Below are 13,910 nucleotides of genomic sequence, written 5' to 3'. Positions count from 1 at the left end.
GGAAAGAGAAGGGCGATGCTTTACGAAATACAAATGTGATATAGGATAAGTGTAGATCAAGAGGCGTACAAGATTATTTTAACACTGTAAACATTTCAGGGAAATGTTGCTCAATTTCCAAATCAGTCCATTGAAATTTTCAGCTGAATATTGGAAATCTGTGACGTTAAATACTCTTATCGTTTATAGATACATATATTACACGTACAGACATAATGCATGCATGCGTATACATATTTATAAACACTATCTATTTACAATGCGTATACGAATGCATGTATGTTCATACATAGCTGATTTGTATATATCACGACATCGTTGTACCTGGATTGGATTTTTAGCAATTACAATTGGTATAAGAGAGTGCACGATGTATGTAATGCAATGGATCGTGTTTTGATCATGTCACGCATACATACATATGTACGTACTTAACTATGCTTACTTCGCTCTTCTTAATCAACCGACAAATATTCAGATAAAAAAACGTAAAATGATGACAAGTTGACCGTTATTAGCAAATATATGTATCTTCGACTGATCTCGGTATCAAAGGTTCCCTCGTGGTGTAGTCGTTGAAATTTTTCTTTGCGATTTAGTAATACTTGCGTTTTATTTGTAATATTTTTACGATTTTCGCGCGCATTTTTCAAATACTATATACACACACTTCTAAGTGATCAAAGAATCATATTTTAATAAAGTTTCAGCAAATATTTTACCCTTGTTCGATTGACCATTTTTCTCGGTTATCCTAAGGTTACCTCACAGAAGACAGTAAAAGAATTCTTAATAATACACACAGTTTCAATTTTATGAGTGTCACGGTTCTAGCGGATATGGTCACAGTACGTTACTTTATTAACGACGTATAGCAAATTTTATTCTGCAGCAAGTTTAGCAACACTCAATCAAACGACGTTCGCGGTCATACGGTTGTCTCTATACGTATACGGATGGTTAAAATACATATAGTTGTAATATTCTGTAATACCATCCTATAGGTAAGACATCGGATAGTGTATAAAACATAGGCGAAATGAAGGGTGTTCAGCTAGTGGTGTCAGAAACTTGAAACGGTGATTCTACGTGCCAAAATAAAACGAAACTCGAGAATAACGAAATTATGTCGGGAGCTTTGCTTCCAAGTTGTTAACAGTCAACATAAAGTGGGGTCAGGAACGCTTAAATCGAAATAAGCATATGCATACAAGCGGTAAGCATAAGATACCACTAGCATTGCGGAAAAAGAAAATACACTTTTACCTCGTAGCTGAAAAAGTGATGTATATAGGTACAACATCTGCACTTAAACATGGACTATCTCCTTGCGACTCTTGATAAAAAGTTCACACTTACACAGAGAGCGAGAGAGAGAGAATAACACTGAATAAAATAACTGAAACTAAACTAAAACTAGCTATAATAAATAAATGAAATTAATACTATGAAAAAATTCGAGGGATATCTCGCGTCGATTAAATGTGTCCGCGTTGACGACTGCCACCAAACTAAAGAAACGTTATTCGAGTTCTATGGAGAGGACAGAAAAGTAATAAGAATGTGTAAACAGCGAGTGGTTAATAGTATACTATCTGTTCTTCGATAGCGTCGCCAACGGTCGCGAATGAGCGAGCTGGAGATTTTACGATTATACCAAGGGAAATGTATATATGTACATACCTGTCATATGTTTGACTAACAATAAGAAGTAAGGGCGTGTTTTGCGTCGGTGTACGCGCCGTAGCTGTCGCGCCCTATGTTTACCACTTGTACACAGAGTACCTGATTCCAGGCGTTTTTGAGTGCAATTTTTTATCGTTAATAACTTGAAAACGAAGCCTCCAACACAATCTCCTCATCATTAGACACTCATCCCATCGTCATTTTGGATTTTCACGTAATTCTGACAGGTAGAAGAACTGCGTGAAAGTTTTTGACATCAGTAATCGAACACTCTGTACAACGTATACCGATGCGAGAGAGCGTATTCGTTTTTAAACGAGAACAACTTTGTGAAAATAGTTAGCGTGTGTTTCTGTCGTTTGTTTCGAAAACTCATCACGGGCAAATTTACTTACCTACTTTCATCGTTGTTCGCCGCGAATATTTGTCACGAGATTCATTGTACGTGTGTGAATAATTCGGAACAACTCCTAACAGAGCACAACTTGGAAACATGTACACAGTACTCCACAATATTTCCAAAGCATCGTTCACAGAACATGGAAACGTACCAAGTCCGTAGTTTTCAAGTATACAGCGTAAAACTTTACGAAGTCGAGATGAAAGTGCCGTCGGTCTTTCGTTAGTTTTTCGAGACCGAATTTCGCTCGAGCCTATAACACCGAGCGGATATAAACATTTCAGTGACATTTTCGTCATTTGTTCGACGTGGAATTATAGTACCTACATACTTAGCGGAGTACACGAGTTTTGGCCGGTCAAACAAAATCAAGGGGTATCAACTGTCTCTAGCGTCTCGTGCACGTGCGCGTGCAATGAGCCTTGCATAACGCACACAAATTATTAACATAAGTTGATATTAAAAATTGCCAATTGGTTATTTTATAAGCGATTTCAGGAAGCCTCCCCCTTATCGCGTGGTGTCCGCTGAGTGCCCTGCAATTCGATGTGACAAATGCCGAATCACGAGTGCAACAGGTGCAGCGGGAGTTGATTTCTCTCGAAAAATAGTCCTGACCGGTAAAAAATCGTGATATCAAGTATAATCCGATAATAGTTGTTTTTTATACGGGTTAATGTAAATATTAAACTCTGTTGGACGTTTGCTAAATAAATGATTTATTTTGTTTTAAACGATAATGCTACTTGTTTGAAAAAAAGAAACGCAGTGTCGTTAACCGAGTCCACAGCTCGGTAATAGAAATTATAAAATATAGCGCACGTCTTGCCGCTTCTATTACCTACTTTGCCCACACCTTTTCACGTTTGGTGGTCTCGTAAGCACGACGGATGCTTGCGATGATTGTACAAGACGCGATGTTTTGCCTCGCTTTCGATTGAACTTTCTTCGGTCTGTGGCAAAATGCAGCATCTTACGAGTATCACGTGTCACAGAATGCATACGTTATCGTACTTTTCCCGGCGACTTTATACATGTATATTTGCCTTTGAGAGTGTGAACTTTGCTCATATAATCAATGTGTACAAGCAGAAATGTGCGAGTGAACGTAATTCGTGTATTTGTCGCGGGATATACGATTGTGTTACTTGGTCTCAAAGAAAGATAAGAAAGTCATTGCTCGCGAAATAAGCAAGTGTATATACGATTTAAAACTCTGTAGAACATCTGCAACATTGAATCTGACAGCTAGCGAACCAATCGGTGCAATCTGTATCTCTTGTTTCCCATTACCGTAATACCGTAATATCGTGATACGTGCTTGTTGCTGATGCCGCGGAACGTTACAACACATTTTTTTATCGGTATGCGAGAGGTTGAAGTTTTACGAAATGGAAAATAGTTTGATAAGTTAGAAGGAACCTCTGACTGAATTATTGCGACAGGCGCGGCGCAGATACTTCCAACCAAAACTCGATAAGAGAGTAATCAAAGAAATCGAAAGGAACAAGTAACGGTTGGAAATGGACAACGTTATCGATTTTACCGATAGGTGCGCGGATAGGGCAAATTTATGATCGCGTTACAAGGCTAATTACAAAAAGATCAGAGTAATATAAACCGTCGCGAAAAGAAGGGGAATGAAGCCCAGCCGAGTAAAGTCGCATCACCACGCAGCATGTCCTCTAGTGAACTTTAACGATGCCTCCAGTGCCGTAAGCAGCACCCGCGAGCAGAGCCTGCGTACCGTACAGCGAGCCTTGTCTTAGCCCGAGTCCCACGCCGAGTCCTACCAATCCTGCGTTAGCGGCTAATAGGTTCGTGGTAGCCACCGATGGTCCTGTCGTCAGCAACGGTTGTCTCAATATAGGCGCGCCTAACAGCGTGGCAGCCTATACACAATCAACATTTCCGATAGTTTGATAAACCGTCCCGTCTCTTTGACGTAGATTGGATCAGCAGCAACAACAACAACAACAACAACAACAAACCTGCGGACGAACAGCCACGGCGGTGGGCGCGGCTGCAGCAATTACCGAGGCTGGTCGTGCGAGTAAAGGTGAAGCCACCACGGGTCGTACGGCAGTCTTCACCGTGATGCTAGGATCCTTTTGAACGACAGCGTTGAAACCGTTGATGGGATCGGCGGCGTACGACACCACGCGACGCGAACCGTCTGGTTCGATTAAACTGTAACTGCCCTGAACCACGTCGCCGTTACGAGTCTCCTCTTGGGCCTTATTATCACCTTGAACATTTTTCGGTCGTGTGAAATTTACGAACTTGCTTGTCATGTACGACAGTTACACAGAATCCACGCTACCAATTCGGTAATTTCCTACCAATAGTACCTACCGATGTTTTCTTTTATATTATTTTTTCTAGTTAGAGTTAGACGCGATGGGGCGAACGAATAAATGCAAAATACCTGTTAGACCATCGGCTACGCTGTAACTGAAACTGTATTGAGGATTCGGATCGTAATTTTCAGTTCTGACGATTGTGGTCGCGGCAGGCGCTGGAAGTGCTGCTGCCACCGTAGTTCCGGCCGGGGCGAGTATTCCCGTGGTCTGCCCAATTAATCCAGCACGGGCGACACTTAGGAAACTGACCAGACAACAGACAATCTGCGTATATCGAGAAAATTGGAATAACGTTAATTGGCTGAACGGACTGTTTCTCGATAGAAATAAAATTACTATTCTTGTCTCGCTTCTTTAACAAGGAACTAACGTAGATACTCTCCGACTTGGAGGGAGAACAATATAAAAATCACAATTGTGTATTTCTATATCAAAGAAACAACTCAAAAAGACAGACAAAAATGTAGAATTACTTTGGAATTCATGGTGCTCGCGATTGCGTTAACGGCGATGCGATGTTTCTTTAACAACTGTGTGTCGTTGCTTTCTGGTAGCGTGGATTTTATACCGGCCGATCCAAGTTGACCCCACCCTCCACTTTTCTTCGATGATGTGTACGGGGTCCCACTGTATCATTGTGTAAGTGTAGAGTATACGTATATGTATGTAGGTGAATGTAATCGATCGTTTCGGCATGTTTCATAGGAATCGAATCCTTTGTATACGCGTTGCTCTTTTTTAAAAAGACTGCGAGGAAACACGAGTGCCTGGAATGAAACTCATGAAATTGGTACCGAACATTCGTAATTTTTATTCGAACCAGCTGCACAAACGCATAGTCTGGATAGTAAAAGATGCAATATTTTTCTATACTAGGTACGTACCGACGTAATATCGATGTAATTTTACACATTTACAGGTCGACACGACGACGCGACGTACGAAATATCATACAATGGGATACTCGGAGTCAAATTGTATAACGCATCGGTATGTTCGGACTGTTGATTTATGTGCTTTGCACTGGTAGTACTGTTCGGAGATGTCCAAAATTATTTTCGCCTCTGATTGTTTTTCGCCTTTCAGTATAGGTACACAATGTATGTATCACTGCGTACATACACACACGTATCTACGAACTTATGAAATCATGTCGGTTCCATTGAAAGGAGAGGAAAAATGTGAAAAAGGAAGGAATAATCTGAGAGAAAGGAAACCATAAACGATGGTTCATCTTTTATAAATATTCAAGTTTACATAAGTGTAGTATATTTTTATAAAAATGATGAAAATATCGGGGTAAGATGCGATATGCCTTTCTTCTTTTAAATAATGAACATTATTTTAACAATAAATCTTTTAATGACAAACATACTGTTCACCGAAAAATTGAAAATCGTTGTGCAATGAAAATACATGTAGCTTACGATAAAATACATACTATTTATGTATGCATGTATTTACATATACCATACATACATACATACATACATACATACATGTGTATAGTATGTACAACAGGATTACATTATGTTGTTTGTCGAGTGTACGAGAGGACGAAAGAACTACTCGAGAAGAAACACGATACATTTTCTTAAATTTATAAGAGTAGAATTTCGAGACAGCTAATACTAATATGTAAGCTAATAATTGATAGCATTGCGCCATTGAGTAACAAAATCTATGTAGGTGTTGCAGTAAGCGGCGCAACGATCGTAGCGGAGATGGATCGCCGCGTTGTCGTTGGCATACATTATCTGTATATATGTATCTCGTTGCATGTGTGGATGTATTGTATTATAGTAACTGTAGGAGCATTTCAAGGAGTAAGATCTTGGAAGTGAGGCGGTCAATTTGCGTAATTTTATCGCGTCCACTATGATCCAATCCGATCCGATGTAGGTGAACTAGTCGATGCGCGTACATCTGTGTATACATACATAGATAGATCGATAGATAGATAGATAGATAGATAGATAGATAGATAGATAGATAGATAGATCGATCGATGGACAGATAGAAACACAGATACATACATACATACGAGTATACGAAATTATGTAGACAGGGTTCTAGGCCACCTTCTTTGAACCGTCGAGGGTTATTTCAGAGCGGTAAACTGCTCATAGATTATACACGGGAGTAGGGATTTCCTTCTAGATAGGTACATATAAAGAGCATCGACTGCTTCGATTGCTTGTGCAGACTTCGGATACCTACGACTACGACTGACTCGTTTCGCTGTAAGCGGGTGCGGTGCACATACATATAGGATAGGTATACTGCATATGTATGATACATATATACGTATACTTACACAAATGCATATGTACACATATTCTTGAAGGTAACAAAATTGGATTGATTAAATGTAATTTCGAACACCGAATACGCGCGATTACGAACAAGTGCATGCAGGGTACGGGCACAATCGACTGTACAAATATACGTGTGTTAATTCAAATATCAAGGCTTCGTTTCCAAGAAAATGAAGTTTAACAATTATGAAATTATAATGCTAAAGATATCAGCTTGTATGCATTTGTACGTGTTATCATCGATACGGCCGCACTTACAATGTATACATATACGTATCTATACATGTAATAGTACATACCCACATACATACATATGCATGTATATACGTAGAAATCGTAGAATCGTGCAAGTGATTGTATGAGATTGTATCTGGCAGAAAGTTCAACTCATCCTTGTTTAGATGATTCGTATCGCGTATACATACAATGTATATCTACTGTACCTACCTATATGTATGTACATATGTACTTATTGTACTTAGAATTAGACATTTCTACATAGACGTTGGCCTCGCTTATATTAGAACAGAGAAAATTTTCACATCGCAAAGTGAGTGCTGGTTCTGCGAGACAACGCGATTCCGGATAGACACTTTATGCGGGAATCTGCGATTTGCGACGCAGCCGGCTGCAAGCGAGAATACGTGATCGTGTGATCGTTCGCGGAGGCAATATAGCTACTAACATGAGTATCGGTTGAAGCATTCGTAAAAATTTCAACACCCAAAGATCGGTAAAAGCAGCAGCGAGCGCGCTCGTAATCCACGGTGCATCCATCAACAAATATAGCCTGAGGAAAAGAAAATACCGCTTTCTGGCCGTATTCACTTTTAACGTACTACTTGCGGTCGCCAGCGTTGTCGACCTCTGTATCAGGTACATTTTATACGACGTGTAACAGAAGAGAACAGTGTTCGCGAGACAGGCCAGAGCTGGAAAACTCGCGACGTACAATATAACTGCCAGATTTGCGCCGTCTTGGAATTTTTCGAAATTTGGTCTGATCGGAGACGATTTAGGCAAAAGCGGAGATAGTTCTGCGACGCAAGCCAATGTCGTCGGCAATAACGATCCTCCCCACGTCCACATGGCATACGTGAAAAATTTTCCTCTCTCGTGCTGACAGTTCGATTCGAGTGACGCCCAACGAAATCTTGTGATCACCAACGTCATGTCGATACAAATAACGAGAAGCCAAAATGTCGAAGAGATTGTTAAATACATTATTGCTAATCCTAGATATATATAAACATTAGGATATATCGTCGTGTGACACAGAACACAAACACCCATACCAATTAGAATTCCATTCAAAATGATTTGCGAGACATTGTAAGATATTACGGCTTTGTTATACGCACGTGCGCTCAAGCCTGGCACAACGAAATAAATCAGCACAACTACCGCGTATGGAATAATATAAATAGCATTCGCGAATATCACAATGTTTGCACCCCAAAACTTTAATGAACTGAAGACGGTCTCGCAATGCCACCGATGTGTCTCATTTTTCCACGAATCGTTATCATCATCATCATCGTTGTTGTCGTTGTCGTTGTCGTTGTCGTTGTCGTTGTCGTTGTCGTTGTCGTTGTCGTGATCGGTTGACGTGGTAGTATCGTTAACACCGATGTTTCCACCATTCTTTCTTTCCTTCCAAATGCAAATAACTTGTCCGTTACTACTGTTACCAGAAAAGCATGTTTTGAAACAAGAACAGCTTGCGTTCAGTTTTACTTCCACGTTTGCGTGTTTTTCTTTGCTTCTCGTTTCTTCCGGTTCAACCTCTGCTTGGAGTTTCTCTGAAATGTACCGGATCGTGATCTTTAGTCTTTTTTCCGATGATTAAAAATAAACTGTCTCTCTAACGACGATACGTGCTACATCTTCAAATGTAATAACCGTACCTCACTTTGAATCTATGTGCATATAACTTTACCTCCTGAGCATATTTTTTCTATTCATCCGAATACATAAAATGCAGCAACAATAACGCGAAATGACGGGAAATGACGCGAAACGTGAAACAACTGCTTTCTTCACGGATAATTTGGAATGAGACGTTGATCGATTCGGAAAACTGGGTTGTAGCTTGTATACATATAGCCAACATAACGGTACGTAGGTATGTATATGTAATATGTATGTATACAGAGGCTGAATTGATCGAACGAAGATGGTAGTTTTCCACCGTACTACATATTGGTTCATCTAATTCGAATTATTGGAAAATGTGTCAAACATTTTCAATAACAGAATTGTAGATGATTTTTATCGATCTACGATAAGGAGGACGAGCATCATATTTTGTACGATTAATTCCATAAAAATATCATTTTGCAATCGCGTCTTTAAAACTCTGTTGGATGTATGGAAATCAAACTCGTAAATACGTGTTCTCTTCTAGGCTTTTCAACTATGTAATGGATAAATCGGATAATAATGAAACAGTAAACTTTTATAAAATATATAGGCACATACTACAATATGTATTATGACACGCACAGTATTCAATCAGAATCGTAGACATGAATGAGAATAAGAAACTAATTGTTGATCACGCAGCTCGTAACTACATATATGTATGTAATAATATGTATACATTGTCGTAGTCTCGTTCGTATAGTACCTACCGTCAACGTATTGCCCGCTTCATCATCCGAGGGTAAATGCAAATGCAGATGGGAGAGTCGAACAAGATTGGGATAATATGTACATACTTATATACATATACGTAACTGGCTTTAGAACGGTCAGAATTTGCGAAATAGGTACGCGCGTACGCTCTCATTGATTTTAAATAAAAATCATATCGTATAGAGTATAGAGCTTTTATAGCTTTCCCTCTTTTCTCCTCTAGTTTTAATCCAACAGCAATTCAATATTATTAAGTATCTATCTACTTATTAATTATCTATCAAAATTAACAAAAAAATATGTACGATACATTTGTTAGGACATCCTGTGTAAAGTCTAGCACAGAGTTTTAGATTCTTTGCATAATTTGAAATTCGCAATCCGTGGAGACGATCTTTCCTTTTGAAACTGCAGGCAAAAAATATGAACGTACATACAATCTGTACAATGATGCAAGTACCAATACCTTTCGAACGAAATGAAGGAGACAGGTGGATGAATCGATTGCAAACAAAATTTTTCTCTTTCACAATAATGATCTACACATCTTACGAATATCGTCGCCAGTAGGTTAATCGAAGACAACAGAGCACACTATGGAATACACTACTTACATACAATACTCACTTTCAACGCAGATTGTACAACATGGTATTGTGGACACGTTACCAAGCATACTGTACGATATCAGCGTCCTCGTACCGTTCGAATCTTCGAGTGCGTTGCATCGATGATCACTTACGACGACATTGTAATTATCCAGACAGCAATTTCGTACAAGTTCCTCCCTCGAGTCTGTGTTGTTATGCATGCAATGCACAAAGACGCGACTGAGATAAAGTAACGTTACCACCGCACCTTGTGTAATCACGTGTCTACGGTCGAGTCTAAAATGTATGTCGAGCCATCTGTATCGTCCCATTGTTTCACGAGAATATAATTCTCGTACAACTTCCGAATTGTATTTTCAGGACTTCGGACATTTCTCGTAATAGATACGTTCCGGTAAAATCTGCCCCTGTATCAAAAATACCGCAGTTAACCACGTACTAACTTCTGCCAACATGTTCCACCTTATTTTCCTTCCTTTGAATTTTTTTCTTTAGTAATTCCGTCTCACTCATTTATGCTAAACGAGTTGTCCTCTTCGCCGTGGTATTCCCGTCCCCACCCATGTCCTGCTTATCTTAAGAGTTTACGCATCTTTTCCCTCTCACTGGATAACTTATTTGAATCTCGCTGCTTAAAAGTATACTATTATTTTTTCCTACCTCGCTGCTTCCGCATAATATTGTCTTCGAAGACTAGTGATTGAAATTGAAGGTGAGAGAACGAGTTGAGAAAAGCAATATAATAACGTGAATTGTTTACCTAGAATTGTTTCACGACCGTTACGTATGCATATTGGGAAATTTCCACCAACAAACGAAACTTTTCCTACTCCGTGTTGTTGTTGTTGCTTTCCTCTTTGTTCTTGTTACATTTGCAACTGCGCCAGTGAGTGAAAGAATACCGTTGCTGACAATGAGTTCCATGAAGAAGATGATTTCGTTGAGCAAAAGTCACCCTATTGAAAAATGTCGATTGCTAGTTCTACCTATCATGTGTAGGTACATACCATACATACAAGACTGTGCACTCTTACACTTACGAATCTAAGAATACTGTGCATGTACAATACAATATAATGATCTTTAGATTTGCTGTTTTCTTTCATAGGACCTATGCCAATGCCTGTGCGCAATATTGTTTATATACGTTACATACGTACATACATATTATGTACATAGATAGATACGTATACATAAGCCTACGTACACACTGCGACATTCCATTGGCAGAATCAAATGACATATGTATCTACGTGATAAATTACTTTCTAGTTACATACATTATATGTATGTATTTTTATAAAAGGTGAATCAAAGCAATCTTCTATATTCTATTCATAACTATGTACATTATTAGCATATCTACATACATATAAATATACCTATACATATATGTATTATACGCATACCGTTTTCTTACTTTGCGCGAAAAACAAAATAGAATTATACGCAGCCGCAAAAGATTGTTTAATTTGTTGCTTAGTGATTTAGTTAATGTATGAGAGTAGAAAACATTTCAAACTGCTCTCGTTATGACTATAATACGTCCAATTGAAAAATCACAGTGATCGAAGGTGAAGTGCAATGATCTCGGCTCGCATGACATCCGATTACGTAGTTCCTATCAATAGCGGATGCATTTCAATGGATCAACATTCAAAAGTTTATCGTGCATTTCATCCAAAAGATCCGGCTCATGGTACGCGAAATTATGACATCGGTGCTTTGGGCAAGCATCAAAAAAAGAAATTAAACTTGAGAAAGGCAATCGTTCGAAATGATAATGAAATTTATTTGACAATGCATCCAGAAATCAAAGGATTGATTTCAGTTCTACTTAAGTAAGTTCTTTCCATTGTTTCTTCTGTTTTTTTCCTTTTCTATTCATGCCCTTTATTATATTTCCCCTTTTTTTAGATTTTCATGCAAAAATGTACTTTGTATATAAATACCGAGATAGCACCGTACATCCAAAGGACGTCCGTTTCATGTCCAGTTCATAAGTATCTGAATGTCCTACGTGCATTTATAACATCCCTAAGATGTTCGTAAGACTTAAACTATTCGAATGTTCTAAAAACGTCCGTCCCGAAAGTCCTACAGACGTTCTCAAGACTTAAATTTCGCGTATTCTAGAAATGTCCGTTTCTTGAGTCTTACGAATGTCCGTATTAGATTTAAATTACGGATGGTTTCATTATCACTTTTTGCACTCGCTATCAGGGATTTTGTACAAAATCAAATATGTTGTAGTCGGCGTGTGAAATTAAAGGGGGTTTAGGTTTAAGTCATCATTTATTTCTCTGTTCCTGAATTTCTTCAGAAAATACAGTTTCTTAAAATTAATTTGTGAAAATTAGTTCAAAGTTAGTTTGTTGCCAATATGCATGTACATATACAGACTAGATTTAAATTAAACTGTTATCAAATCATGTAAACCAGAATAATCATGATTTTTGCCGACTTTTTCACTTAAATCCCATTTTTCTTTAAATCCTAAAGGGTTAGACATATTCTGCGGTCAGATTTGAATTCAGCTTGTCGGAATCTACAGGAAATGATGTATAACAAGTCATGGAAATAATTCAACCACTTAACATAGATTTCCAAAGTCATAACTTGCATTTGATACACTTTGATTACACATTGTTACCCGATTCTGCAATCTCTTAGCTTTAACCTTGAAAAAGATTCATCTTTCTACCTTATTTCTATGAAAAGTTCTACGATTTCAACACAAAAATGAGCAGCTTCTTTCATTGCCCGCCGCGGCTCGCATACACCTGAAACGGGGGTATGGTATACCACTATACTAGTCAGTGATCAGTGTCACAGCTCCTTGTGAGGCTAATTTTAATTGCTCCATCTGTCTGAAGAGCTCAGTTTGTAGGTATGATTTCAAGGAATGTGACCATATTTTTGTTTTAATTTAAACACCCCTTGCCCCACACAGAAAAAATCGCGAAAATTGAGAATTTCTTTCCAATACATATTTGCCTAAAAAGCAAATCTATAATTATAAATATTATCTTTTTTTTTAGGTACATACTTTGCCGGCGACCCGGCATGGAAGACGTTCACGAGACCATCGGTAACTTCTTTAATAGACCGCGTCGTCAAATATTAGTGGATCTTCTCGATTATTTCTTGCATAAAGAGCATTCAGATGACATCGAATACGGGTTACGTGCAGCAACCACCGTAAAAATGGACGAGAGTGATACTTTAGCCTGTGACAAATAGGTAACATAGGTAAATGTATTCCTTCGCTTACCGTAACATACGAAAAATCTGTTGTATAAGTGATTCATAAAACGGATATTTCAAATACAATGCCAAATTTTTAATATGTACACATGTGGAACAGCTACATATAAACGGTAACATAGACTATACATAAACTATATGTATACATACATATATCTATGTAGACTATACGAAACGAAGAACTGCTGCTTCCAGGGCCGTCCCCTGTGTTGTTGCCGTTGTTGCCCGCCCGGGTGCAAAAACAGTATCGCCGCCTTTATTAATTTAATATTATTTAATTAAGAATTTGATATGCAGTGTTTACTTTTCTATCATTAGATGTATACATATGTACACATAGCTTTTAACATTTATCATACAAAATGAATATTATTTTTATTTTTATTTTCACAAAATGAAACACAAATCCCTAAAAAATATATAGTTTTATTTTAAATGAATATTTTATTCCACGTGTAAGTACGAAACTAAAGCATGATGTTTGTAATAATGGTATTATGGTTAATAAATAGCGACTATTAATTACCTACACAAATTTAATTCAATAAATACGGCTAAATATCTTCTGTTACTTTGGGCTGCGCATACAAATAGTTTATTCTTGTATACGTGTAGAGTTACGAAGGTT

At 38.2% G+C, this 13,910-nt stretch overlaps 3 protein-coding genes across 3 annotated transcripts in view; all 3 read right to left on the bottom strand.

Annotated features, from left to right (window-relative positions):
- LOC107186929 (aldose 1-epimerase-like) overlaps positions 1 to 1,286 on the bottom strand; it is a 14,928-nt gene extending 13,642 nt beyond the window's left edge. The window contains exon 1 of the mRNA XM_015574900.1: positions 1,267 to 1,286. The gene's annotated coding sequence lies outside the window, so the exon portion shown is untranslated. The remainder of the gene's footprint in view (positions 1 to 1,266) is intronic.
- A 2,485-nt stretch (positions 1,287 to 3,771) lies between these two features.
- Positions 3,772 to 4,934, bottom strand: LOC107186820 (larval cuticle protein A3A-like). The gene is made up of 4 exons (XM_015574760.1): positions 4,923 to 4,934; positions 4,515 to 4,713; positions 4,078 to 4,334; positions 3,772 to 3,978 (listed from the first exon to the last, which is right to left on the bottom strand). The coding sequence occupies exons 1-4, from the start codon at positions 4,932 to 4,934 to the stop codon at positions 3,772 to 3,774; spliced, it is 675 nt and encodes a 224-aa protein (XP_015430246.1).
- Positions 4,935 to 7,361: 2,427 nt separating this feature from the next.
- Positions 7,362 to 10,080, bottom strand: LOC107186819. Its single transcript, XM_015574759.1, has 2 exons — positions 10,032 to 10,080; positions 7,362 to 8,569 (listed from the first exon to the last, which is right to left on the bottom strand). The coding sequence occupies exons 1-2, from the start codon at positions 10,078 to 10,080 to the stop codon at positions 7,362 to 7,364; spliced, it is 1,257 nt and encodes a 418-aa protein (XP_015430245.1).
- Between the last annotated feature and the right edge of the window lie 3,830 nt (positions 10,081 to 13,910).

This window comes from Dufourea novaeangliae, unplaced genomic scaffold (genome assembly GCF_001272555.1).
Source record: "Dufourea novaeangliae isolate 0120121106 unplaced genomic scaffold, ASM127255v1 scaffold81, whole genome shotgun sequence".
Classification (NCBI taxonomy): Eukaryota; Metazoa; Arthropoda; class Insecta; order Hymenoptera; family Halictidae; genus Dufourea; species Dufourea novaeangliae.
This window is presented reverse-complemented; position numbering and strand designations above follow the sequence as displayed.